This window comes from Eschrichtius robustus, chromosome 3 (genome assembly GCF_028021215.1).
Source record: "Eschrichtius robustus isolate mEscRob2 chromosome 3, mEscRob2.pri, whole genome shotgun sequence".
NCBI classification, from domain to species: Eukaryota; Metazoa; Chordata; class Mammalia; order Artiodactyla; family Eschrichtiidae; genus Eschrichtius; species Eschrichtius robustus.
Genome location: NC_090826.1, coordinates 60,574,510 through 60,602,368, shown reverse-complemented (window position 1 = coordinate 60,602,368; position 27,859 = coordinate 60,574,510). Strand labels below are relative to the sequence as shown.

Below are 27,859 nucleotides of genomic sequence, written 5' to 3'. Positions count from 1 at the left end.
TGAGTGAAGTAAGTTGGGCAGAGAAAGACAAATACTGCATGATCTCACTTACATGTGAAATCTAAAAAGAAAAAAAAAAAACCTCATAGAAAAAGAGATCAGATGTGTGGTTACTAGAGGATGGGGTGGGTGGGGTGGGGGGAATTGGATGAAGGTAGTCAAAAGATACAACTTTACAGTTATAAGATAAATAAGTACTGGGGACGTAATGCACAACAGTATTACTATAGTTAACACTGCTGTATGGCACATGGTATATTTGAAAGCTCCTAAGAGAGTAAATTCTAAAAATTCTCATCACAAGGCAAAAAACTTTTTCTTTGTAATTATATGAGGTAATGGATGTTAACTAAATTTATTGTCCTAATCATTTTGTAATAAATTTGTCATTACTGTGTTATATACCTTAAACTCATACAGTGCTATGTGTCAATTATATCTCAATAAAACTGAAAGAAAAAAGTTCACTCTAGAACATCTAGAAAACATTGAAAATATAAAGATGAAAATAAAAATCATCCATAATTTCACTTCCAAGGAAATAGTCTTTTATTTCATGTACATTCATATTAGTATGGAAAACACAGTTTATATATAGCTATGATATGCTTTGAACATAACATCATAGGAATTTAAAGATATTCCTCTAGGCAAGATTATAAATTGCTACATGGTATTGTCATATATATGTACCATAATATATTCAACCAATCTCCTAGGTGGATGTGTGCTTCTATATTTTTCATATTGTAAATAATGATAAACATCCTTGTCCATAAATCCTAGTGTGATACATGATGATATGATACATTTCTAGAAATGAATTACAAAGGCAGTGGTTGTAAATATTTTCAAATCTTTTAAAGCACACTGCCCTGCAAGGAGTATATAACATTCTGCAGTTTCATCAGCAGTGTGAGGTTATCTCTTTCCTCATAGTCTATAAACAGCTTTACACTTTTTATAACATGCTAGAGCACAAAGGCCCTTTATTGTCATATTAATTTGTACTATTTTTATTATTTATGATGATAAACATTTTTTGTGTTGCCAATTTGTACGTTTATTATGAACTGCCAGGATGTGTCATTTACCCATTTTTTTCTAATGAGAACTTTAACTTCATACTCATTTGTAAGAATTCTTTATAAGTTAAGGATATAATTTACTTTCCATATTCGGTGGAAATATTTTCCTATTTATTGTTTTACCTTAATTTAAAAAATATTTTCTAATATTATTTTATTTTAAAAGCATTTTACGAGTTCAAATCTATCCATTTATGATATTTTCTTTTGTTTCTATGCTATAAAGGTATTTTCCAACCCAGGAGTCAAAAATATTCATGTGCATATTTTTCCAGATCATTTCTGATTTTATTTTTTTATATTTAACTCTTTAATTCATCTGGAATTTGATTATTAATGACATGTAAAGACCTAACTTTATTTTTTGCAAAATGTTTCATTAATTGACATGGTCTCATTTACTGAACAAGAATGAGGGTGTCTTTCATTCCAATGGTCACTTTTGAAGCCTCATCTACTGGTGCTGGTACAGTACTTACCTAAAGTGAAAGAAAATTGTATCGTTTAAACTTCTTATTCTTACCTTCCAAAATTGGCTGGAAGAAATTCAAGAAAGGCATCATTCAGGTAGAGCTGGGTCAGGTTTAGAAGCTGTGTGAAGCCATCAGGGAGTCTAGAAAGGAGTTAAAGGTTTAGTCATTGCATAGATGTTGCCATAGAAACAGAACAAAAATATATATCTCTAAGGAGAAAAAATAGAAGTGTAATACATTTTCAACTCTCCTTTGGTATCACAGTAATGGAAGAATTTACTGAGCATGTTGTTACGGCTTGAAAATTTTGCCTGTTATTTAAATAAATTGGCATTCACCCACCTCCACACTGCTTTCCTATGCTGAGATTTATGTCATTGCCAAAGTCAGAGACATCATTTCTTACTGTTGCCCTAACCTTATGCACACCAGTGAGATATTTTTATGGAAATTTCAAGTTGTATGACATGTTTTGTAATTTTAAATTTAATGTTCTTTCTCAATAGCATAGTCACATATATAGTCAGGCAATGCTATCTACTCATTCAGTTAATCATTAAAATTTGTCTACAGTTTGTGACAATGATGACTAAAGCTGCCCAACATGAAAAGGGAAGGAGTATTTTGTCCCTTTAACTGATAATTTCTTTAATGCAGGCCCAACATACATGTACATTATAATTCAAATTGATCCAATTCATGTGCATTGAATAAGAACACTGTCACAGTAATTAAACCGAATCCTAAAGACTTTAAGAAGAATTAAAAGAGTTGAGAAAATATCCTATGGGAAAATCTTACTAGTTAGATAAAATAATTATTTGAAATGTTTAAATCAGTTTTACCAAAAAGATTTAACTCCAGGATTTTTCTTAAAAGGATATATATTTTTTTAATAATTAAATTTCTACCTAAAAATTTTAATGTCTTTATCTAGGCTTTAGACAAGACCATGTTGTTTCACGAAATACCTCTAAATACTGTTCAAATCTGCCTTCCCCTAAAATTCCAACCTATCTCCTTCCTTGAATTTACTGACAAAATTATTTAAAGAGCTGCCTCTACTCACTACTTTTTACTTTACTCTGCAAGCTATTGCTTTCTGGCATCTACCCTAACTTTATTACTGAAACTGCACTCACCAAAGGCTCTTAAGTCCTAATTCCATTAACTTCATTTCTTTTCGTAACCCACACTGCCTAGCAACAGTTGCCAACACTGACTGTTCTCTCCTTCTGGACTTCTAATATATTCTTCCTGCTCTTCCCCCTACTCCTGGAACACTATATCTGAGTTTCATTGCACGGTTTCTCTTCCTCTGACCAATCTTTGGTTATGAAATGATTTATGTATATAAAAGAGTACAGCAGAACACTCTATGACATAAATCACACCAAGATCCTTTTTGACCCACCTCCTGGAGAAATTGAAGTAAAAACAAAAATAAACAAATGGGACCTAATTAAACTTAAAAGCTTTTGCACACCAAAGGAAAGCATAAACAAGATGAAAAGACAACCCTCAGAATGGGAGAAAATATTTGCAAATGAAGCAACTGACAAAGGATTAACCTCCAAAATTTACAAGCAGCTCATGAAACTCAATATCAAAAAAACAAACAACCCAATCCAAAAATGGGCAGAAGACCTAAATAGACATTTCTCCAAAGAAGATATACAGATTGCCAACAAACACACGAAAGAATGCTCAACATCACTAATCATTAGAGAAATGCAAATCAAAACTACAATGAGATATCACTTCACACCAGTCAGAATGGCCATCATCAAAAAATCTACAAACAATAAATGCTGGAGAGGGTGTGGAGAAAAGAGAACCCTCTTGCACTGTTGGTGGGAATGTAAATTGATACAGCCACTACGGAGAATAGTATGGAGGTTCCTTAAAAAACTAAAAATAGAACTACCATACGACCCAGCAATCCCACTACTGGGCATATACCCTGAGAAAACCATAATTCAAAAAGAGTCATGTACCACAATGTTCATTGCAGCTCTATTTACAATAGCTAGGACAGGAAAGCAACCTAAGTGTCCATCGACAGACAAATGGATAAAGAAGATGTGGCACATATGTACAATGGAATATTACTCAGCCATAAAAAGAAATGAAATTGAGTTATTTGTAGTGAGGGGGATGGACCTAGAGTCTGTCATACAGAGTGAAGTAAGTCAGAAAGAGAAAAACAAATACCGTATGCTAACACATATATATGGAATCTAAAAAAAAAAAACAACGTTTCTGAAGAACCTTAGGGTCAGGACAGGAATAAAGATGCAGACACAGAGAATGGACTTGAGGACATGGGGAGGGGGAAGGGTAAGCTGGGATGAAGTGAGATAGTGGCATGGACTTATTTATACTACCAAGTGTAAAATAGATAGCTAGTGGAAAGCAGCCGCATAGCACAGGGAGATCAGCTTGGTGCTTTGTGACCACCTAGAGGGGTGGGATAGGGAGGGTGGGAGGGAGATGCAAGAGGGAGGAGATATGGGGATATATGTATATGTATAGCTGATTCACTTTGTTATAAAGCAGAAACTAGCACATCATTGTAAAGCAATTATACTCCAATAAAGATGTTAAAAAAAAAAAGAGTATATATGTACCCACAGTATAATTTAATAAATAGAACCAGTACATTTAACACCCTCTAGGTGTCCCTCCCTGACTACATCTATTTGCTCCACAAATTCCTAAATGATGTTTACTTTTCTGCTTTTTAAGGAGTTTTACCACACCTATTTAAATCCCTAAAAAAAGAAAAAAAAAGTCACATGGTTTTGCAGGTTTTGAACATTATATAAATCAAATCATACTATGAATATTTTTCTGAGACTTTTAATAATTCATATTATTAAATAATTCACTGATTAGTTAAATGAAATTCATTCATTTTGATGTAGATGACTGATCACCATAGCATAGTATTCCATTGTATGAATATACCACTATTTATTTATCATTCTCCATCTAATTGAACATTACAGCTGTTTCTAGTTTTTTGTTTGTATTTCTATTATATGTTCTATTTATTTTTAACATATATTCTGGTGTACAAGAGTTTACTTAAGTTATATTGCTGGTTACAAGAGATTAATGTCCCTATGAATAGGTCTCAGCTAATGACTAGAAGGAGTATAAATACCTCAGCGCCCTCACCCATTGTGCTTAACAACTCTGTGATATGTGTTTAACCTGTTTCCCAGAGTTTCCCAGAAAGATTAAGGTCCAGTGGTCCATACTAGTAAATAGCTTGATAACATATCCTTAACTGGTATTTTCTTAGATCATTTTCTAAATATATTGCTTGAATTATTTTCTAAACTTTTCTGCTGGGGAACCCAAACTAAACACAATTAATATTTGTATATCAATTTGGTAGGAATTCTTTATACACTCTTAAGATGCTGATCTTATATGGATTATTTTTGCTACAAATATCTTGGTTCAATTTGTATTTTGGAGTTGGATTGTTTGTATCTGGCTTCATAGAGGATGTTTCCATAAATTTGCTCCCAAAGGGAGGTAGGATTCGTAAAAACAGAAAAGAGAGAGAAAGGAGGCAGGGGAGGAGCGAGGGGTTCTATAATGTAGAGGTAAGAATTCACCTGAGATGGGTGACAAAGGGAAGATGAGTTCTAGAGGGAATACTTTATGTATAAGAGTATAAGAAATTAAGATTTGAGAATATCAGTAGGGGACAGGATTTATAGGATACTTAATGCTTGACGCAAAGGTTTGAACCTTATCCTATAAGATTATAAAGAATTTATTGTAGATCTTTGTTTTTCTCTATTTTTTCCTTTCTTATAATACATTAGAGCTCATATCCTGATAGTAAAATAGTTTTTATGATAATGGCACAGATGTCCAATAGATTACAATTCAATTTAACTACTATCTTACTTTGATGTCCTTTTCGTTCCTATAGTCATTTGAGAAAGGAAATCATTTACGACTTTTCAAAAAAGAAGATTAATATGTGTAAAATGAGAAGAATGTTAAAACGTTTTATCTAATAATTTATTTTAACATTGTAACTATTAAAAAATAAAAATCCTTTAAAAATACTAATTTTCTAGTTATAGGGACAGTTTGAACTACTCAGCTTACCTTAGTCTATTTTTCCACACATGTATGCACTAAATGGTATTACATTGTACTACTTCTTTTGATAAAAAATATATTTCTTTAGGCTGCTTCTCTGGCAAAGTTTATGATGTAAGAAAATCTGGCTTTTACATAGAACACTTCTCTAAGGATTTAAGAATTGACTACACTGGGCAGATTCCAATTGCAAAATTGGACTGCCAAAAATAAGTTATATGAAAAAACCAGAATACAAAGTAAGAAAGTTTTTTCAGTCTGCTTATAAACAACAATGTGTTGACATTGTATATCGAATCTTTCTTCTCTAAAAATGTAGAATTAAAGGGTATATTTATACAGTGTGTCTTGTTTAATAGCATGTGTATTTTTTATTTCAATTTACTTAAATAAGAATTTGTTGAATGGTTACTCTGCACTGAGATTCAAAATTAATGCTTTCTTCCTCACCTTCCCCACAGCATTATATTCATAGATTTAGCAAAATGCTTATAACAATTATATTTTATACAAGTTTTGGGAATTTTTTATTCCTGGAATAAATTATACATTCTTTGAGGGCAAGGAATTTTTTTAAATCTCCTCAATAATCTAGTATTGTAGTTTGAAAACATATTATTTGAAAATATATATTCAGTAGGTCTGCTAAAAAGATATTCAACTTTATTCATTATTAATTTTATGGTATGATTTTGTAGCTTTAATAGTGACAGTGGTCCCACTTGTCAACATCACAACTTCCAGAGGAACATACAAGGACCTGCAAGGAAGAAGATATTCCTTAGCAAGCTAGATAAACTCAATGAAGGTGAAAGTCATGGGCTGTCTTTTTCCTCCTCCAAGATACTCAGTGAAAGCCAACATTTTACACTAAGTAAGGGAACTCTACTGAAACGTTTTCACATTCCTAAAGGCTTTCACATTCCTAAAGTAACTGGTGGTTTTCCACATTTGACTGATTTATTTAAAAATTCAAAGTATTTTTAAAAATATATACTGGTAAATAATTCTCTCTCTAAGGAAATATTTTCATTTTATTAATGGCTGAAATTAAAAGTGGAGAAAAGGGAACTCTCTTACACTGTTGGTGGGAATGTAAATTGGTACAGCCACTATGGAGAACAGTATGGAGGTTCCTTAAAAAACTAAAAATAGAACTACCATATGACCCAGCAATCCCACTCCTGGGCATATACCCAGAGAAACCAGAATTTGAAAAGATACATGCACCCCAATGTTCATTTCAGCACTATTTACGATAGCCAGGACATGGAAGCAACCTAAATGTCCATCAACAGAGGAATGGATAAAGAAGATGTGGTACATATATACAATGGAATATTACTCAGCCATAAAAAATAACAAAATAATGCTATGTGCAGCAACGTGGATGGACCTAGAGATTGTCATACTGAGTAAAGTAAGTCAGACACAGAAAGGCAAGTATCACATGATATCGCTTACATGTGGAAACTAAAAAAAAAGGGTACAAATGGATTTATTTACAAAACGTAAGTAGAGTCACAGAGGTAGAGAACAAACTTATGGTTACCAGGGGATAATGTGGGGGAGGGATAAATTGGGAGATTGGGATTGACATATACACACTACTAAATATAAAATAGCTAACTAATAAGAACCTGCTGTACAGAACAGGGAACTCTACTCAATACTCTGTAATGGCCGATACGGGAAAAGTACCAAAAAAATAAATAAAAGAGGGGATATATGTATATGTATAACTGATTCACTTTGCTGTACACCTGAAACTAACACAAACTGTAAATCAACTATACTCCAATAAAAATTTTTTTAAATTAGCATATTCAAATTGCAATAAAGAGAGCACACTAGAATCAGACACCCAAAATATTTAGTGCTTGAGCACGTGGGCATTGATGTCAGAAGACCTAAGTTTGAATCACAATTCTTTCAATTATTTATCTCTGTGACTTTTACAGATCACTCAATCTTTGTAAGACTCAGTTTCCTTCTTTATAAAATGATCATACTAATATCCACTTCCAGAGTTGCTCCAATGAGTAAATGATTACCCACCCCATATTAAGAACTCACTAAATGGGAGCAATTGTATTACTTTTCCTTGGTATTGTTTTTATTCTGATCTTTCAATATTAACTAGAATACTAATTTAAATACTTCTATCAGTGCTAATTTTATTGTTGGAATAGGCAGATTAAGATTGGCTGCAGACATCCTTGTCTCAACATTTTTCTTTTCTAATTGCATTTACTTTAGAAGTTTAATGAAAACATATTACAGGCATTTGACCTCCATTAGAGCAGTTAAACCAAATTAAAACACAGGTGCTATAAGTTTTGATTAAGGAGCCAATGTAAAATCTCCTACTCTAATTGGAAAGATATTTTACATCTAAACATTTTAATTTATAACCTTAAAGTTATAAAATTAACCTAATATTATCAGAGAACATTTAGAAAATAAAGAGAAAAGAAAAATGTTGCTCATAATTCCACCTCCTTAACACAATTATTATTACCATTTCATGTATTTAATTTTGATCTAATTTCCAATTAATTATTTTAACATCACTGCAAACTTGTATCATGATTTCTCCCTTTACTTTGTAATTATCTTTCAATTTTGCTGTATAACCAGAGTGACTACATAATCTATCATTCAAACTAGGACACTTTTGAGTGTTAAAAGGGAACTATTATTAATCATGCCACATCAAGAGGTATAAACTGGGATGACTTGAGCAAACAGAGACATATGGTCACCCTATAAATAATCTTTATAACCATCCAGTAGATGTATCATAATTTATTAGCAATTTCCTTACTGTTGAGCATTAAGAATGTTCAGATTTTTCAAATTGTATCTTTTAATTTAAACCAAAATCAAAATGTTCCTTCAGGATTTGTGAAATATAATAAAAGGAGCCCAGGAATTTAAATACTATCTTTATGCATTTCCATATGTAAAAAGTTACATAGATAATATTTATCTACTTCATAATTGCCGTGAAGATGAAAATGAAATAATCTAAAAGCCTGAGACATACTAGGTTCTCAATAAATGTTGGTCCTTACTTTCTCATTGAGAAGTTGTTATTTCAATTTTATTGTAATAATTTTCACCAGTGACTTGGTTAAGGCATTCAGACTATACTATGAAGTTCACATCTAAAACTAAAACTAGTACGCTAACACTTAAAACTATAACCTTCATATTCTAGGGTTTTCATGACTTAACTACTTTGTAGATTTCTTGTATCTAAGAACATAAACAGAAAAGCTATAAAGAAAAGTAAATGAAACCTAAGTCTATTTTTTAATAGAGCAAATTGATAATCTCTGGTATAACTGATCAAGTAAAAAAAGAAAGAAGACAAAAATTATTGATACCAGGAATGAAACAGAGAGCATCACTAGAGATATTATAGATATTAAAGGGCTAATAAAAAAATATTATGAAAAATGAGGTACCAATAAGTTTGAAAACATATGAAATGTACACATTCCTAAAAAACACAAACTACCATAAATCACTCAAGAAAAAATAGGCAATTTGAATAGTACTATACAGGAAAAAAAATTTCAGACTAATATGCTTCATGAATATAGATGGGAAAATCCTTACAAAATATTATCAAATCAGAGCCATTAATTTATAAAAAGTGCAATACTTCATGACCAGGTAGGGTTTATTTATATCATCATGTCAATAGATTTTTTTTTAAGAAAAACTTTGACAAAATTCAACGTCTATTGACAGGAAAAAGTCTCAGCAAAACAGATTTCAAAGATTTGGCAGATTCTAAGGCAGACCCCATAATCTTCGCTTTCAGAATTTCATGCCCTGGTAAAATCTTCTCTTCTTGAGTATTGGTAGGACTTGTGACTTGCTTCTAATCAATGGAATGTGGCAAATAGGATAGGATGTCATTCTCATAACTATATTACATTATGTGACTCCATCTTGCTACGATACTCACTCTACACTGCTGTTGGCCTTGAAGAAATAAGATGCTATGTTGTGAACTGCCTATGGAGATGGTCACCTGGCTGGGAACTGCACCAGCCTTTAGGATGCAAAAGTGGCCTCTAGCTGTCAGCCAGCAAAATGCTGGGGCTCACAGGTTTATAACAGCAAGAAAATGAATTCTGCCAATAACCTGAGTGAGCTTGAAAATATATTTCTCTCCAGTTGAGCCTTCAGATGAGACTGCAGTTTGACTGATCCCTTGATGGTAGCCTGGTGAAACTCTCAAACAGGGAACCCAGCTAGAGCATGACCAGATTCCTGACCCACAGAAACTTAGAGATAGTAAATATGTGTTGTTTTAAGCCACAAAGTATGTGGTAATTTCTTACACAGCATTATAAAACTAACACAGATTTTGGTATCTGGTATTGGGATTCTGCTGTAATAAATTCCTAAAAAATGTGGAGTGGCTTTGGAACCAGGAAGTGGTCGGAGATTGCATGACTGTTGAAGAGCATCATAGAGACAGCCTTGATTTTCTTGAAAAGTTTGAAAGTAGAAATCTAAACTTTGACAGCCCTGCTGGTAAAAGCTCAAAAGGAAGTGAGAAATGTATTATATTAAATTCCCTCAGCCTAATAAAGGGAATGTATTAAAAAAAAAAAAAAGAATAAGTAACAATATATAATGGTGAAAGTCTGAATGCTTTCTCCCTAAGATTGGGAACAAGGCAATAATATCTGTTTTCACCTCTTCTATTCAACATTATACAGGAGGTCCTAGACAGGACAATAAGGCTAAATAAATAATAAAAGAAGTACAGATTGAAAAGGATGAAATAAAACTGTCTTTATTCACAGGTAACATGATAGTCTACATAGAAAATTGCATCCTTTCCCCCACAAAGCTACAAAGTATTTACTAGTACTAATAAGTGAATCTATTAAAGTTGCAGGACATAAGGTCAATATACAATAATCAATTATATTTCTGTGATAGAAAAATAATTTGTAATTGTCCCCAAAACATGAAATACTTGGAATAAGATGAACAAAACTTGTCGAATATTTGTAAACTTAAATCTACAAAACATTGATAAAATTTTTTTAAAGATCTAAATAAGTATAGAGATATATTATGTTCAGGGAAAGGAATACTCTATATTTTTGACATGTCAATTCTGCCCAAATTGATCTACAGATTCAATAAATCCTTATCAAAATTCCACATTTTTTGGCAAGCTGATTATAAAAATTATATGGAAAAGCAAAGAGCATAGAAGAGCACAAATAATTTTGATAAAGAAGAACAAAGTTGAAGGACTCACATTCCCTGACTGTGTGAATTACTACAAAGCTACAGTAATTAAGATAGTATAAAACTGGTGTTAGGAGAGGCATATAGATTAACATAAAAAATAGAGAATTCAGAAATGGATCCAAACACATATGATCAATTGATTTACAAAACAGGTACTCAGATAATTTTATAAAGAAAGGATAATCTTTTCAACAAATGGTACTGGAACAATTGGATATCTATATGCAATAAATAAATAAAAAAGAGAACCATAACCCTCACACCTTACATATATATTTACAAAAGTCAACTTTAAATGGATCATAGACCTAAATGTAAAACCAAAACTACAAAAGTTCCAGAGGAAAGCATAGGGGAAAATCTTTATGACTATGAATTTAGTAATGATCTCCTAGACAGGGACAAGAAGAATAAATCATAAAAAAATTATAAATAAGGCTTCATAAAAATGAAAATCTTTTTATATTTGAAAGTCGTTATTTAGGAAGTGAAAAGATAAGTCATAAGAGCAAACAAACATCTGATTTTCAGCCAGAATTTATAAAGAATTCTTATAATTCAATAATAAAAAGGCAAGTCAATAAATATGAACAAAAAATCTGAACTTTTAACAAAGAAGCAATACAGATTGTAAATAAATACAAGGAAAGATGCTAATTTGACCTTTAAACTATAAATTAAAACTACAGTGAGATATGACAATGAGCTACTATATCTACTAGAGTGGCTAAAATAGAAAAAAAAAAAAACTGACAGTACCAAATTCTGACAATAATGAGGAACAATGGAAACTCAGGTTGCTGGTTGGAATGCACAATGAAATAGTTATTTTGGAATACAGTTTGGAAATTTCTTATAAGGTTATGCATACATGTACCATACTACACAGAAAACTACTCCTAGGTGCTTACCCAACAGAAGTGAAAACAGATGCTTACACAAACACCTGTACAGAAAGGTTTATACCCACTTTATTCATAATAGCCCCAAACTGGAAACAACTTAAAAGTCTATCAACTGAGGAATAGATAAACAAATTGTGTTATATTCATACAATGGAATTCTACCTAGAAATAAATGGGAATGCAGTGCCAATTCTTGAAATGGCAGGAATAAATCTCAAAATCACTGTGTTAAGAAAAAAAAACACAAAGTATGACACCATTTATATGATATTTTGGAAAAGGCAAAACCATGGGGACAGAAGTCAGATCAATGGATGACTGGGCTGAGGGAACTTTTTGGGATGATGGAAATAGTCTATATCTTGATGATTATGGTGATTCCATAACTATATACATTTGTCAAAATTCACTGAGCCGTACACCTAAAAGAGTGAATTTTACTGTACGTGAATTATTGGGTCAGCCAAAAAGTTCATTTGGGTTTTTCCATAAATCTTAGGGAAAAACCCAAACGAACTTTTTTGGCCAACCCAATATATCTTAAAAAAAAAAAGAACGCTGACTTTAAAATTGATATACTATTTAAATTGACCTTTTTTTTGAGTAATTTTTTAATGAATTCCCAAACTTGCTTTTAGTGTTAGACATTTTTTGATGAAATCAGTTATATTCAGTTATCTTTTAAAAAGTTAAATATATGAAAGGAATTCAGAGACATAGCCAATAAAACTATAGATTTTAAGCTTTTTAAATATGTAATTTATCATCTGACTTCCACTCTCAAAGACCTGACCACGATTCCTAAATACAATGAGCTATTAGAATTAAAGAACTAGAAATCAAAATAATTCATCATCTGCCCTGGATTATGACTTAAGTCAAGGACATGTCTATAGTCTTGTTGTGATAAGTTAGCAATATTTATTTCTTTTATGAGAAAGTTGCATTTTGGTCTAAGTGTTTTGGAGAATAATTTTCACGTTTTTTTTCCCCCCACCATATTCTACATTTGAGGTAGAATATGGTTTATTCAAACATAGATTATTCCTTGATGTTCCACACTTTCTACTAAAGGCCTCAAATTATTTCACAAACCATTCACTGTAAAGAGCCTCATCTAAACTTCTACCTCATTCTTTTACATTCTATTTCATTTCTAGTTTCACCTACACCCTCTTCTCATGATCCATAGAGAAACCATCCTCACTACTCCCTCTCCTCAACCCTATTGGTGAAAATTTTCCCTTTAAATTCCCTTTGATAAACTTCCTTTTGTCTTCTTCTGGAAACACTAGATTCATTCAACACCTTTCCTATGAACTTCAGTTTCTCCCAGTCTCCCCATCTTCATGTGGACAAAGGACTGAGGGATTTTCCTCAAATCCTGTCAGTTTTTGTATAATTAAAATGCCAGTCTTATTTTGCAACTCATTATCTGCATCCCAATACCACTGATTAATTTCATCCACTTCCAAATATTACTACAACTTTCGATAGACTTTCTAGATTTTACATCCACTTCCATAGATAAGTGACTTTAACATTCAGGTTCGGGGCTTACCCAATCCATTCACTTCATGGTTTCTTGACCTACTTGATTCCACAATACACTCTATTGCTATGGCGTATCGTAATTTGAAACATGGTCACGTGCTGGGTTTCACTTTCCCTTGGCATTTCTCTACTAACAGATCATGACACACAGATACCCTATTTCTGATCACAGCATTTTTACCATCCATGTCTTCCCCTAGGCTATCCTCACAGAGTTGTCTTTTTGCTCTTCCTGTGATATCTGGTACCTAAATACAGTATTCCCTTTTTCTGATCATACTTCATTCATTTTCCACCTTGAATCACATGATCAGCTATTTGCATGCACCTTATACACTTGCACTCTCTTGAACTTTCATCAGAACCTTGATGCTAATTTTCCAGCATGACCATAACTAATAACTGTTTTCTTAGTTTTGGTGCTCTTCCATGGAATGTTGCTTCAGAACCACAAAAAATGATGACACGGTTTCCTTCAAAGTAATGCCATGTTGTGCCAATTAGGCCTTCATTGTTACTCAGCAATGCTTTTACTCATCTTTTATTGAACTATCCTGATTTGATTATTCCTTTCCCATCATTCTATTAAATTGAATTTTAAATACAGCATTTAAAATTCATTTACTATGTGAGTTTCCTTTATCTTGGTACATTATTATCCAATGGAAACATAAAGATAAATAAAATGTAATCACTCATACTCACTTAGAAATTGGATTGACACTGGCTTCAATAATTGTTAAACACTTACAGCACTTTATGTTTTCTGGAAATTCTTGTACACCTAAAATTAAGAAAATAGTACATAAAATATACTAAACAATAGTTTTAATATTAAGAATAATTAATTAAATACACAGTGTAAACACCATATGGGTAATCACATGTAAGAATAATAACTTATTAATATAATATGTTAGTGTTATATAATATACGTACATTTAAAAAATAAAATATGAGTGTTAAATAATATTTTATGATAGTAATAATTGGAAATTAGATATAAAATTGAGAACAATTTAGCATAAGACATACCTTGGCTGTTTACTAATCTAAAGAAATTAAAATAGTTGGGATTATTTAGTTATTATAGTGCTGCTACAAAAGAAAGGGGAAATCAGCAGATATAAGAAAACAGAAAATAAAATCTTTACTCCCTTCATTTTGTAAGATTGAGAAGATTGAACATGTACAATGTAAAGATACCTAAGGAGAATTCACAAAACCGATAGATATCCCCAAACTATTAAGAAGCTCTAACACATTTTATGCATCTCTTCTTTGGCACAGGGTGCAGCTCTACATCTGCCTGAAAGGGTGACAAGGTGAGCAACCCTTCCTGGGGTCCTCTCTGGAGTCTCTGAGGTAGCCAGCCTGGCTGACTGCCCTTGGAGAACTGCTCAACTGCTGTCACAGTTGTGCTGTTGGCTATGTGACAGACAAACACAAGTTTTTCTTACTGGAAATCAGTAAGCCAAAACCCAATCCATAAATTAGGATTTTATTCAGAGGAATAAAAGACGTGGAGGATGCTTCAATCAGTTGATACAAATGAATTAAATATATAGTTGGCCCTCCATATCCACGAGTTCCACATCCACGGATTCAACAAAGGGCAAGTAGAAAATATTAAAAAAAAAACCCAAACTCAGAAAGTTCCAGAAAGCAAAACTTGAATTTGTTACGCACTGGCAACTATTAACATAGCATTTGCATTTCATTAAGTATTATAAATAATCTAGAGGTGATTTAAAGTATACAGGTGGATGTGCATAGGTTATATGTAAATACTACGCCATCTTATATAAGGGACTTGAGCACCTGCGGATTTTGGTATCTGCAGGGAACCAACCAGTTTTGGTATTTTCTGGAACCAATCTCCCACAGATACTGAAGGATGATTGAAATAAGCCCTACAAAAATTAGAAGGAAAAACAACTCTATGAAGCCATTCCTATATCCCTGAAGTACTGCTTGCCCTCAATTTTTGAAACTATTGTTAAGCGTTTAAAAAAATGTCTATGAAGTACTAGTCCTGCCAAGTACTTCATATATGACAGAAGGATAAGGAACACTTTGTGGTAGGATTTAGTTGAACTTTTTGATGATAGATGATCAAGAAAGAAAACCCTCCACCTTCCTAGATTCTGTTGACCTAGATCACCATGTCCACAGGATTTCAAGGTCCAGAGAAGCAGCAGGAGGAGAGCCAAACCAAACAAGTCATTTACCAATGCAAAGTGAGGGTATGAAAGATGGTGTGGAGGTGTTTCTCATGCCACTTCTCTCTATGTGAAGATTAACCAGAAACTGTGCTGTCCTAAAATTATTGCTGAAGTATTTTGCCTTCTTAATAAAAACCCAAGGAAGTTTAGGAGCACCATTACATATGAATTGAATGAGAAAAGCAATTACCCTTTTTGGAAAGGTCATAACACCTAGAGCTGCCCTTATTAACTAGAGGTTAACAAAATGGCACAGAAGTCAATAACATAACCCTTAGCTATCCTCAACTTTTCCCCTGAGCATTCATAGTCACTTTGGATATCTGCAACCAACAGGAGTATAAAGCTTTTTCTTTTCTCCCTTTAGCTTTTTCTGCCCAGTTACCAATCTGGGCTCATTATAAGCCAGTGTGCCTGATGCCTTATCTCCACAGGTGCCTGCATTAGGATGATATTTCCTGAAATTATGTGTAAACCAAGACATGGAAGCAGAAGCAAATTAAAGTACTATTTTAAAGAAAAGACTGTAGTGTATCTCTTTATCTTCTGCTGAAAATGGAATTCCCTGCTGTGGTGAAAATGCTACCACATTATTTGTTAAAAAAAAAAAAAAAAACTCATGTTGTTTACAGTTAAACTTAAAATTGTTCAGAGAAGAGTCCATTGGATTAAAATGGAATCCCAACTTTATAATTTACTGTTTGGATAACCCTAGGCAAGTCATTTAAATGTTCAATGTCTTAGTTTCTTACTCTGAAATATGATTATTATATGAATGGTTTCATCAGAGAGTTGCAGAGAGGATTGAAGGAGATAAAGCAAGTAAAGTAATTGGCACAAAGTGCTGAATATATGTTATCTATAATTATTAGAAACAAATAGAAGCAGAGGATGTCTGTCAACAAAGGAACCAACAATCATGTCGAGATGAGCTGGCTAGTATAAACTTGTAAAATTTATCTACCTAAAAGAACAACAAAGAGGTAGGAATTAGTGTGCTGAAAGAATATCTCAATATCTTATCAATATAATAGCTGCAATAAATGCTCTTGCAGATGGGAAGTAAATAATAAACATATTTATAAATAAATATTTGTATGTTGTAATGTAAATATATAAACATATATAACTAGTCTATGCTGAGCAATATTTTTGTATTTTTGTAGAGGTTTTTATAGCTGCTTAATTTGCTTATGAAAGTCAGAACACATTTGGAAAAATAGGTTGCCAGGGGAACTTTACCATATATACTAATATATGGACCTTAGACTTTAGGAAAAGTTCTTAGAGCATATCTTTAACTTATAGTTCAGTCTAAACATGGAGAGGTACTAAAGCATAGTAGTTAAAAGCACGGGTTGGAAGGATGACCTAATCTCAGTATTGTCACTTAACTAGCTATGTAATCTTAATCAGACATTTTAATATTTGAACGTCACTTTCTCATTTCTTGCCTAATTCAAAGGGCTGTTCCGATTATTAGATAGCATGTTGTAAAGCACTTAGTATCATGTCAGCCACTTAATAAGTATCTAATAAATACTAGATAAAATTCATGTGTTAATAAGAGGAAAGTTAACTTACACTTCTTTATGTCACTGTGTAAAATAATTTAATTCTCTTAATAATCCTATGAGGAAGATATATTAAGCAATATTATTTTCATTTTATGGATGAAGAATCACGCATTCACAAAGATTAGGTGACTTATTTAAATACCTAATGGATGTTTATAGATGGGAACGAATATAGGTGGGATTTATTTAATTATTTTTAACACCATGCCTATTGTTCCTCTTTATTACGTTACTTTATTTCATTACTTATTAAAATTGTTTACAGTTCCTCTTTATTGCGTTACTATATTAAAAATGTAGAGCCCACATTTTTTTTAAGCATCTTGCTTCTTTTCTTTTCTTTTTCTTTTAAATTTATTTTTGGCCGTGCCAAGCGGCTTGCAGGATCTTAGTTCCCGGACAAGGGATCAAACCCGCGCCCTCGGCAGTGAAAGCGCGGAGCCTAACCACTGGACCGCCAGGGAATTCCCCGTACAGCTCACATTTTTATTAACCAATTTTTGAGATTGGTCTGTCTGGTCCTCTGAAACACAGTGTGTTTGATTTTTAAAAAGGTTATATATACATATATTTATACACATATATATTGATATAATATATATAAATATACACACACTATTCAATTCTAAAAAAGTTCATACACACACACACTTTTTAAGATTAACTTTGTTTTGATTTTCAAATTATGCATCTAGAGATAGGACTTCACTTTAACAATTTAGCTTATTCCAGCCATTTTTATTTGTGATTACTGTAAAAAACAGATTCAAGTATTTGTAGGCCATGCAACTCAAGTTTTGATCCCTATTTTTCAGTTGAGACATCACATAAATTTTCTAACACAGGCCTATAAGAAACTCTCTTCTAAAGGCATTATAAGTTCAATTCTTTTGGGAATCCTGGAGATTCAAGCTCATTGTATCTAGCTTAGATTCAAACCTAGGCTGCACAACAAATAAAGACTGTACTCTGAAATAATTACACTGGAAGCACTGTGTTTTACAGGCAAAATGATATATTTAGTTAAAAAAATGGACAATTGCCTCATTCACAAATATCAGATGACATCAATAGATATTTACCCTTCAAATTAGGACACTGTGGTAATATTTTCCCAATATGTTCACTTCAGTAACTATGCCATAAAATCTATTTTAAATATGTTCACAGAAATTCTGTCAAATGAGAAATAGCATTTCTGCATTTTGAACTTAAAACACCTTGGAAACAAAGCTTTCAATGCAATGGAGTTATGCAAAATTGTGTTAATAAGCTATTAATATCTTGAGGAAGGAAAGATGTTAAAGTCTACTTTATCTGATTGTTTTGTCGTTCCCCTTTTAAAAGAATTAGGTTGAGAAAGCTCCTGCTTGCTCAACTTTTAATTATTCAAGAACTAATCCACTTTGTGGAGCCTTTATTTTTCTCTTTCCTGCTGTCTCCATTTGACCATTGCCATGCTCAGCCATTCTTCCACCAGAGAAGGGAAAGGGGAGAATTCTGAAATCATCAAATGTGGCTCTTTCCTTCTTAACATGGGAGAAGTTGAAAGTCATGGCTACATTTAGGTTTTAGTATATTCAGTTAATTATTTTTATTTAGACTACCCTTTCTATTACTAATGCAGGCAACCAAGTCTTGACAGGAGAATCTTAAATCTGTAATTAGTATAGTTTTCAACTTCATTTAATTATAAAAAGATTATTGATGTCAAAATGAAAAAAATCAAAACAAAAATGTCACTAAAATTGTGTTAGACTTTAAGTTGGTTTTAAGTTGGTATTAAAGTATGAAATCAAATATTTTTCCCAATGCAGTAGATAAGTATGGAATCTAAATGTGGCAAAAATTTGTGATAATCAAATATAGAACCTAACATTAGCAATAGCAACACTGATTCCTATGTCATAAATGGAAGATCCTTTAAAGGCAAACCTGAGTGTAAGACATTTCTATAACATATAGCTATCTTTTAATATCACTTTTTGAATATATTTAAATAGTGTGTTATAATTTTTACCTGTCCCTGTCCACTCTTTCATCTGAATCCTCAGTCTAAAGATTATCCATATAAACACATTTAAATTCTATCATCTGCATGAAAGTTTGTTCAACTATTTTAGTCCATATGACCTTCTCTTCTTAAGACTAGCGTTTTAGATTGTATTCTTTCTGAAATTAAATAAGACTGAAAAATAAGGAGACACAATATATGGTTAAAAATTGAGGAATTATTGCTTTATCATCTTGTCTTATGTGGTTCCCTGATATTTTAATTATAAGGTCCCTAAAAGGGAAAGTCAACATTCAACAAATATTTATTGAGTGTTTACTCTGTGTTAGGAATTGTATTAAACATTGGTGATACAGTGTAAGAAAAATGGATACATTCTCTTCATTTGTGGAGCTTATATTCTGGCAAAGGAACACATACAATAAACCATAGAGATAATTAGCATACACATGAAATACATTAAATAGTATTTAATTTTTGAGACATGCTATGGAAAATGGAATTAGAGCAGAATAAAGATAGATCAGAAATGCCTGAAGATTTCAAACTTAACTAGGGTGATTAGGGTAAGCCTTATTAATTGGAAAGATGGCAGTTGAGAAAAGACTTGAAGAAGGTGAGAGAGATAGGAATACAGATATCTGGAAACTGAAGGTGGACAGTAGGAGAATTTTAGACAGAGTGAATAGACAGTGAAGGTTAATTATTCCTGGTGTATTCTAGGAATAGCAAGGAGGCCAGCGTGACTGGAACACAGTGAGGAAGAGAAGAGTAGCAAAGAATTAGGTTAGAGAAGTAATAAGGGGTGTATGATGGGGACGGGGGTGTCGACTCATGTAGGGGCTCTCAGGCCATTACAAGAATGGTTTTTACTCTGAATGAAATAGACATTGAAGGATGTGTGATACAGTCTGATTTATAATTCGAGAGGATCACTCTGGCTCCTGAGTAGAGTGGTCTTTCTGAAAGGGAGGTCAATTAGGTGTTATTGTAATAAACCATAAGGAGAATTGATGGTGGCTTGCATCAGGGTGGGAGCAATGGAGGGAGAAGGAAGTGAGTGAAATCTGGATGAATTTTGAACATAAGACCAATAGAATAGCATGATGGATTGGATGAAGAGTATGAAAGAAAAAAGGAAATCAAGGACAACTCCAGGTTCTTTGTCTTAAGCAACTTGAATAAAGGAGTTATCTTGAACTTAGATGGGAAAAACAATATGTGAAATAGGTTTTGGAAAGAAGATAAATAGTTCACTTTTGGACATGTGTAATTTGAGATGTCTGTAAGATTTCTAAGAGAAGATGTCAGATGGGTTTAGGAGAGAGGTCTAGACTGTAGATTTCAAGATGCAGGATTCATTATCATTTAGATCAGGGATCCCCAACCCCCAGACCATAGACGAGTATAGGTCTGTGGCCTGTTAGGAACTGGGCCGCACAGCAGGAGGTGAGCAGTGGGTGAGGGAGTGAAGCTTCATCTGTATTTACAGCTGCTCCCCATCACTCGCATTACCGCCTGAGCTCCACCTCCTGTCAGATCAGCAGCGACATTAGATTCTTATAGGGGCACGAACCCTACTGTGAACTGCGCATGCGAGAGATCTAGGTTGCACGTTCCTTATGAGAATCTAATGCCTGATGATCTGAGGTGGAGCTGAGGCAGTGATGCTAGCGCTGGGGAGTGGCTGCAAATACAGATCATCATTAGCAGAGAGGTTTGACTGCACAGAGACCATAATAAATCATCTGCTTGGAGACATACCAAAACCCTATCAATGAGTGGCAAGTGACAAGCTGCATCTGATGGCAGGCTTTATAGTGGCAAGTGACTTGATGTACCTCAGTTGTACAGCTGCATCTGGTGACAGGCTTTAAGTCAGAATCCGACACTTAATTTTAGTCCATGTGTGGCTCGCCCATTATTTTATTTACCACTTCCATCCATGCCTCTTTCAGCACTGCACAGCTGTCTCAGTCACAGTTTTGGTAAGCCCACAGGCTAACCCTAGCCAAAATGAGTAAAAAGCAAACATCGCTGGAGAGCTTTTTTGAAAAGGGGGAAAGACCCAATGATGAGATAGCAGAAGACTCTAAGACTGCCAACAAAAAGAAAGCTGCATTTAAAAGAAAATACCAAGAGTCCTACTTAAATTACGGGTTCATTGCAACAGCTGATTCACATACTCCAAGCCCGCGTTGCATAGTATGTGGCGACTGGCTATCCAACGAAGCCATGAAACTTTCAAAACTGCTTCGCCACATGGAGACCAAGCACCCTTCATTAAAAGACAAACCTTTGGAGTTTTTCAAAAGAAGAAGAACATGAACACGAAGAACGGAAGCAATTATTGAAGGCCACCACTTCATCAAATGTGTCTGCACTGAGAGCATCATTCTTAGTGGCTAACTGCATTGCTACAGCTAAGAAGCCCTTTACTATCGGTGAAGAGTTGATCCTGACTGCTGCTAAGGACATTTGTCGTGAACTTTTAGGAGTGGCTGCAATTCAAAAGGTGGCACGTGTTTCTCTATCGTCTAGCACCATAACTAGACGAATTGATGAAATAGCAGAGGATATTGAGGCACAATTGTTAGAGAGGATTAATGAGTCACCGTGGTACACCATCCAGGTTGACAAGTCTACCAATGTTGACGACAAGGCAACAATGCTTGTTTTTGTGCGATATATTTTTCAGGAGAATGTGCTTGAGGATATGTTATGTGCACTTTTGTTGCCAACCAACGCCACAGCTGCAAAACTATTCAAGTCTTTGAATGATTACATGTCAGGAAAACTGAATTGGTCATTCTGTGCTGGTATATGCACGGACAGAGAGGTTGCCATGACTGGATGGCTTTCTGGTTTCACTACTCAGGTCAAAGAGGTCGCTTCTGAATGTGAGTCTACGCACTGTGTCATCCATAGAGAAATGCTGGCTATCCGAAAAAATGTCACCTGAACTTAAAGACGTTTTGCAGGATGTGATTAAAATTATCAACCACATTAAAGTACATGCCTTAACTCACGTCTGTTCCTGCAGCTCTGTGAGGAGATGGACGCAGAGCACACACATCTTCTCTTATACACAGAAGTGAGGTGGTTTTCTAAAGGTAGATCACTGGCCAGAGTTTCTGAGTTACGAGAGCCGCTCCAGAGATTTCTTTCAGAAAAACAGTCACCACTGGCAGCACATTTCAGTGACACAGAAGGGGTCACAAATCTTGCTTACTTATGTGACATATTCAGCCTGCTCAACGAACTCAACCTGTCACTTCAGGGGAGAACGACAAGTGTGTTCAAGTCGGCAGATAATGTGGTTGCATTCAAAGCCAAACTGGAATTATGGGGGCGACGAGTGAACATTGGGATTTTTGACATGTTTCAAACATTAGCAGAGATTTTGAAAGAGACGGAGCCAGGGCCTTCTTTCTCCCAGCTGGTGCATGATCACTTATCTCAGCTTTCAAAAGAGTTTAAGCATTACTTCCCAACCACAAAAGACCTCCGAACTGGGAAGGAATGGATCCATGACCCATTTGTGCATAAGCCAGGTGAATCGACTTTCTCTGTGCTAGAAGAGGATCAACTGCTTGAGATCATAAATGATGGTGGCCTTAAAAGTATGTTTGAGACAACTTCAGATCTCCAGAGGTTCTGGATTAAAGTCAGGGCAGAATAACCTGAGATTGCCATAAAAGTACTGAAAAGCCTGCTTCCATTTCCAACATCCTATCTTTGTGAAGCAGGGTTTTCTGCAGTGACAGCAAGCAAAACGAGATTACGGAGTAGATTGGACATAGCAACACATTTCGGGTGTCACTGTCTCCCATCACCCGCAGATGGGACCATCTAGTTTCAGGAAAACAAGCTCAGGGCTCCCACTGATTCTGCATTCTGGTGAGTTGTATAATTATTTCATTATATATTACAATGTAATAATAATAGAAATAAAGTGCACAATAAGTGTAATGTGCTTGAATCATCCTGAAACCATCCCCACCCTCACCCCGGTTTGTGGAAAAACTGTCTTCCACAAAACCGGTCCCTGGTGCCAAAAAGGTTGGGAACCACTGATTTAGACAGTATTTAAACCATAAGACAAAATGTGAGCACCAGTGATGTAAATGTAGATAATGAAGAAAAAAGGACAAGGGGCTGAACCATGAAATACTCCAAAATGAGGTTGGGGAGAAGAGGAAGAATCAACATAAGAGACTGAAAAAGATCAATCAGTGAGATGGGAAGAAAAATGAGTATTGAATCCTAGAAATCAAATGAAGAAAATGTGTAAAGTAGGAAGAAGCGTTCAACTGTTTCAAATGATGTTGCTAGGTCAAGTAAGATGATGACCAAATATTGCCTTTGGATTTAGTAATGAGGAGATCTGTATGACCTCATCTGGAATTGTTTTGGAGTAGAGGGCTTAAAGACTGGGGTGGGTTTAAGAGAGAATGAGAGGAAAGAATTGTAGATAGAGGATATAGACAACTCCATCTAGAGCTTTTGCTGCAAGGGGGTGAGGGACTATTAAGGGAAGAAAATCCAAGAAATTTTCTTTAGAACAGAAGAAATAGTAGCATGTGTGTATACTGAGTAGAATAAACAAGTAGAGAGGAAAATCTTGATGATATGGTAGAGACTGAGGAGAATTTCTACAGTGATATCCATGGGTCGGCAAGAGGGAATTGTTATCCAGTGGAGAGACTGGCGTTAGAGAGAAACAGGAGTCGTTTACCTGTACTAATTTGCCAGAAATGAGAGAATATGGGTGCAGATGCTGGTAGATGAATTGATAGGATGGTGACAGTCTGGAAATTATCCTTCGAGAGTTTTGATTTTCTCAGTGGAGTAGGATAAATAACCATGAACATGGGACAGGAGATGTGGGAGTTTGAAGACAGAAGAGAACATGTGAAATAGTCACCAGAAGAGAATGAGCATCAATAGATAAAGGAAGTACAACATGATTGTTGGGAAGCATTAAGGCTCCACTTCAGAACTGCAATCATGAACTTAAAGTCATATCAATCAGTGTGACTGTTTTCTTCCAGATCTTTTCAGCCATAGGTAGAGAGCTGGATTCAGTCACGGTTGTAATTTTACTGAGCATATGTAGATATATAAAAGAGAAGCAAAGGTATCAAGGGGGTCATTTGATGACTGACCACAAAATTCAAGCCATGCAAAAAGGGCACAGCAAACATCAAGGTTGAGAGAATTCATGAAAAGGTGGTGGTACTAATAGATTGGTAGTTCTGATGGGGTCAAAGGAGGGTTGGAGTGGTATAAGAGGGAGTGTTCTGGAAAGATAGGAGGATGGAGTCAGTTGACATTCAATTTCTTGATATTCCTGACAGTACCTAGATCAGACCTAGGAAAACAACAGAAACTGAGCAAGTGTCTATTAAATTGGATCTAAGTATATTTTTGCATCAATATCCTGAAGCAATGAAATAAAACACTACAAACATGGAAAGAAACACACGATCTTAAGTACAGACGCTTTAGATTCAAATTACCTTTTCTAAGATTAAACAGGTAACTCTCTTTTCATACAAAAATAATATAAAGGACTTCCTACAAATACCAAATTTTAAATGATTTAGTGTTCTCTCAAATGCATTAAAGTTTATGTTTATTACTTTGAAATTTTTATATAAACCTGTACACATGATAATAGTTATAGATAGTGCATTTTGAAATGCTTCTCTGAATTCTCTGAATTTCAGAGGTATCATCAGCCCAAATGGTCTACCCTATGATGTAAGTGTCATAGGCTGAAAAACGATTAAAACCTTAATTTTATAGTTTGTATAAAAAAGGAGGGATATATATTGATAACACTTTAATATTTTCATCTGATATTTTAAATGTGATACCAATTTTTATATATTTTTTTCAATTTTGAGAAAGCATGCAGGTTTTCGGATATCTAGTAAATTGGATTAGTTTTAGGAGCAGAAAGAATGGAATTTATTGAGGAAACATTATAAGCACTTTGCTTTAGTTCATCTTCACAACAATTTTATAAGATGATTTATTATTGCTATTTAAACTAATGAAGAAACAGAGGCTTGGAGGTTTTGAAACCAGGCCAAGCTTATTCCAAACACTATCACGTTATATGTTTATTAAGCTGCCTCCATCAAATCCAGGATTTAAACTATTTGGGGGTATAAAATTTTAGCTACTCAAAATTGACAATGCAACATTCATAATAGAGCACAATATATTGGATTTGTTCCATACATACTCTCCAGGTCAAATACAAACAGCCCCATCTTTCTAGAACTCTGAGTTTAATGCATACTCAAGATTGACCATGTGGCATTCTTATAGGGGCACTAAAACTGTATTTGTTCTATGATTACCTTTGGTCAAATTTCAGATAATACTATCAACATTTCTGGAACTTTGAGTGCATTGCTCAGGTCATAATGTTCTTTATTTCTGAATTTATTATACTGACAAGTGTTATAAGCTTAGTTCCAAATCTATGTCCTCTTTATATATAGTTCAACCAATAGCTATTAGAAGGAACAAATAAGAAGAGGGGGCTACTCAAAATAGGCAGAATGTCGATATGAAGACTTGATAACTCATGGTCTGATAATAAAGGAGGTGATGGGAAAAACTACAAAGTTAACACCAGAACTCTTAAAGTCTACCATTCTTATTTTGTGTAGAGGCAAGCATCTACACATACTAAAAAAATTTAATAACACAAACCATAATGAACTCAAGTCAACCTGGAAAGGTTCAATTGCTTTCATTATACTCATTGAAAGAAAATAATGTGATAGGAAACATTTTTGGAATAATTTCCATTCAGAATGATTCAAATAAAATTTTAAAATTTGAGGTGTAAAAGGACAAACTGTAATTTTTTTTGGAAAATTATTTTGTGTATAAACCCACATTCCCCAAGGATATTTGGTAAATGAGGCAATACTCTATTAAGTAGGAAGTACTGATTAGAGTTAGATTTCAGAGACACAATCTATTATATGGGAGAAAGCAAAAGCATCCAGCAATTAGGTTAGTAAATTTGGGAGAAAATGTACAGGCCAGTCATATATTAAAGACACAGAGAGAGAGAGAGAGAGAGAGAGAAAAGAACAAACAGACTGGAATGATTTGCTTTACCTCCAACGCTTCAAGTGAAGGGAGCCAAGAACTCAGGAGGAACCCAAGCAAGAAGAGTTAAAGGTCTCCTGTAAGACTCTGCCTATTTTAGTGGCATTATAAAGAGAAAAGCCAAATGCAGGTAAAGTAATCAATACTTTGAGGCAATCATGCAACTGATTCTGCCGTTAGGACATATCTGTCTAGAGAAAATTTTGAGAAATCTTTATGACCTTGACCAACAAGTTCTTTTATAGAGGAATGAATAAGACTTAGTCAAAAGGAGTTAAAATGACACCTGCCCTCCCCACCTTCCCTCCGCTTCAACAACAAATATATTGAGTCACTACTATATTAAATGGACCTATTTAATAATCTTACCTCATTTTTGGCTAATGATTTTTTTTCAGTCATTATCAGTCAACTGCTTTACTGAGCACTTACTATGCCTGCACCTTGAGAGTGGCTGTTGTGAGTCTAGAAACAGTGCAAGGTGCAGCAGTTCTTTTCAGGAGTTTATCCTGAAGCTGCGAGGGAGTATGGCCTAGTAGAGAGAGGACTCACAATGCTTCATTGCCAGTTCAATTCTGTTATTTTACAAGTTCTAGGAATTACTGGGGCACACGAAGACAGGTTAATCAATCAGCTCAGGAAAGACTCTGCTGACTCTAGGTGACAGAGCCCAACACAGACGTCAGAAGGATGAGGTGGGGGGGAGCAGTTCCTTTCTCCCTTATATTTAAATATATTACCAGATTGGAAGCTCTATCCCCCATGGAGTAAGTGCTGGCAACACACATAAAAATTATGTGTTGGTTTTATTTCCTCATGGAGACATTAGAAAGAGTTAAAAATCCTGGCATCTAGCTAAGAAGGTGGCAGGAGAACAGACTTGGTTTTTGTTGCCATCATATTCCTCTATGGAAATAGAGGAGTCAATCCTCTATTTTAACACTATAATCTTGGGCAGAAGTAGACTCTGTAGAAAGGAAAGTAGTCTTACAGTGAGGGAAGTGCTAGTGATTTTCAGATAAATAGCACATTAAGAGCGTTGAAAGTGAGGTATTTAATAGGACAAAATAATAAGCTTTACTCTAAACAAATGGCCTAATGATTTGCCAAACATCAAAGAGCATATTTATTGCTAATTGAAAACAACTGCAGGGTAATAATTTCTCCCCAACCCACATAAGGCATCCCAAAATAGACTTCCTTAAGAATTTATATATACACTACTAGAGTCTCTATTCTTTTCTGAATATGCTCAAAATTTTAAAGATTTTCATCATTTAACTGGTTACTCATATCTTCTTTCTCTAGTGTGTTTGAGAGAAACTCCCCCTCTTCACTGAAAGCTGAAGATATTATTTGTCTTCAGTGTTTTGTATGCATTTGGGGAATGGGTGGAATAATTGGCAAGTCAGTAAAACACATAATAATACCTTCAACTCTGATCGCCTTTCATTATAACT

The 27,859-nt window shown here is 34.2% G+C and overlaps 1 protein-coding gene across 2 annotated transcripts in view; it reads right to left on the bottom strand.

Annotated features, from left to right (window-relative positions):
* LRRC7 (leucine rich repeat containing 7) overlaps window positions 1-27,859 on the bottom strand; it is a 383,497-nt gene that overhangs the window by 243,346 nt on the left and 112,292 nt on the right. For both annotated transcript variants that reach the window (XM_068538014.1, XM_068538015.1), the window contains exons 4-5: window positions 14,149-14,227; window positions 1,612-1,701 (exon numbers count right to left, since the gene is read on the bottom strand). In XM_068538014.1, coding sequence (XP_068394115.1) covers window positions 1,612-1,701; window positions 14,149-14,227 — 169 coding nt within the window. The remainder of the gene's footprint in view (window positions 1-1,611; window positions 1,702-14,148; window positions 14,228-27,859) is intronic.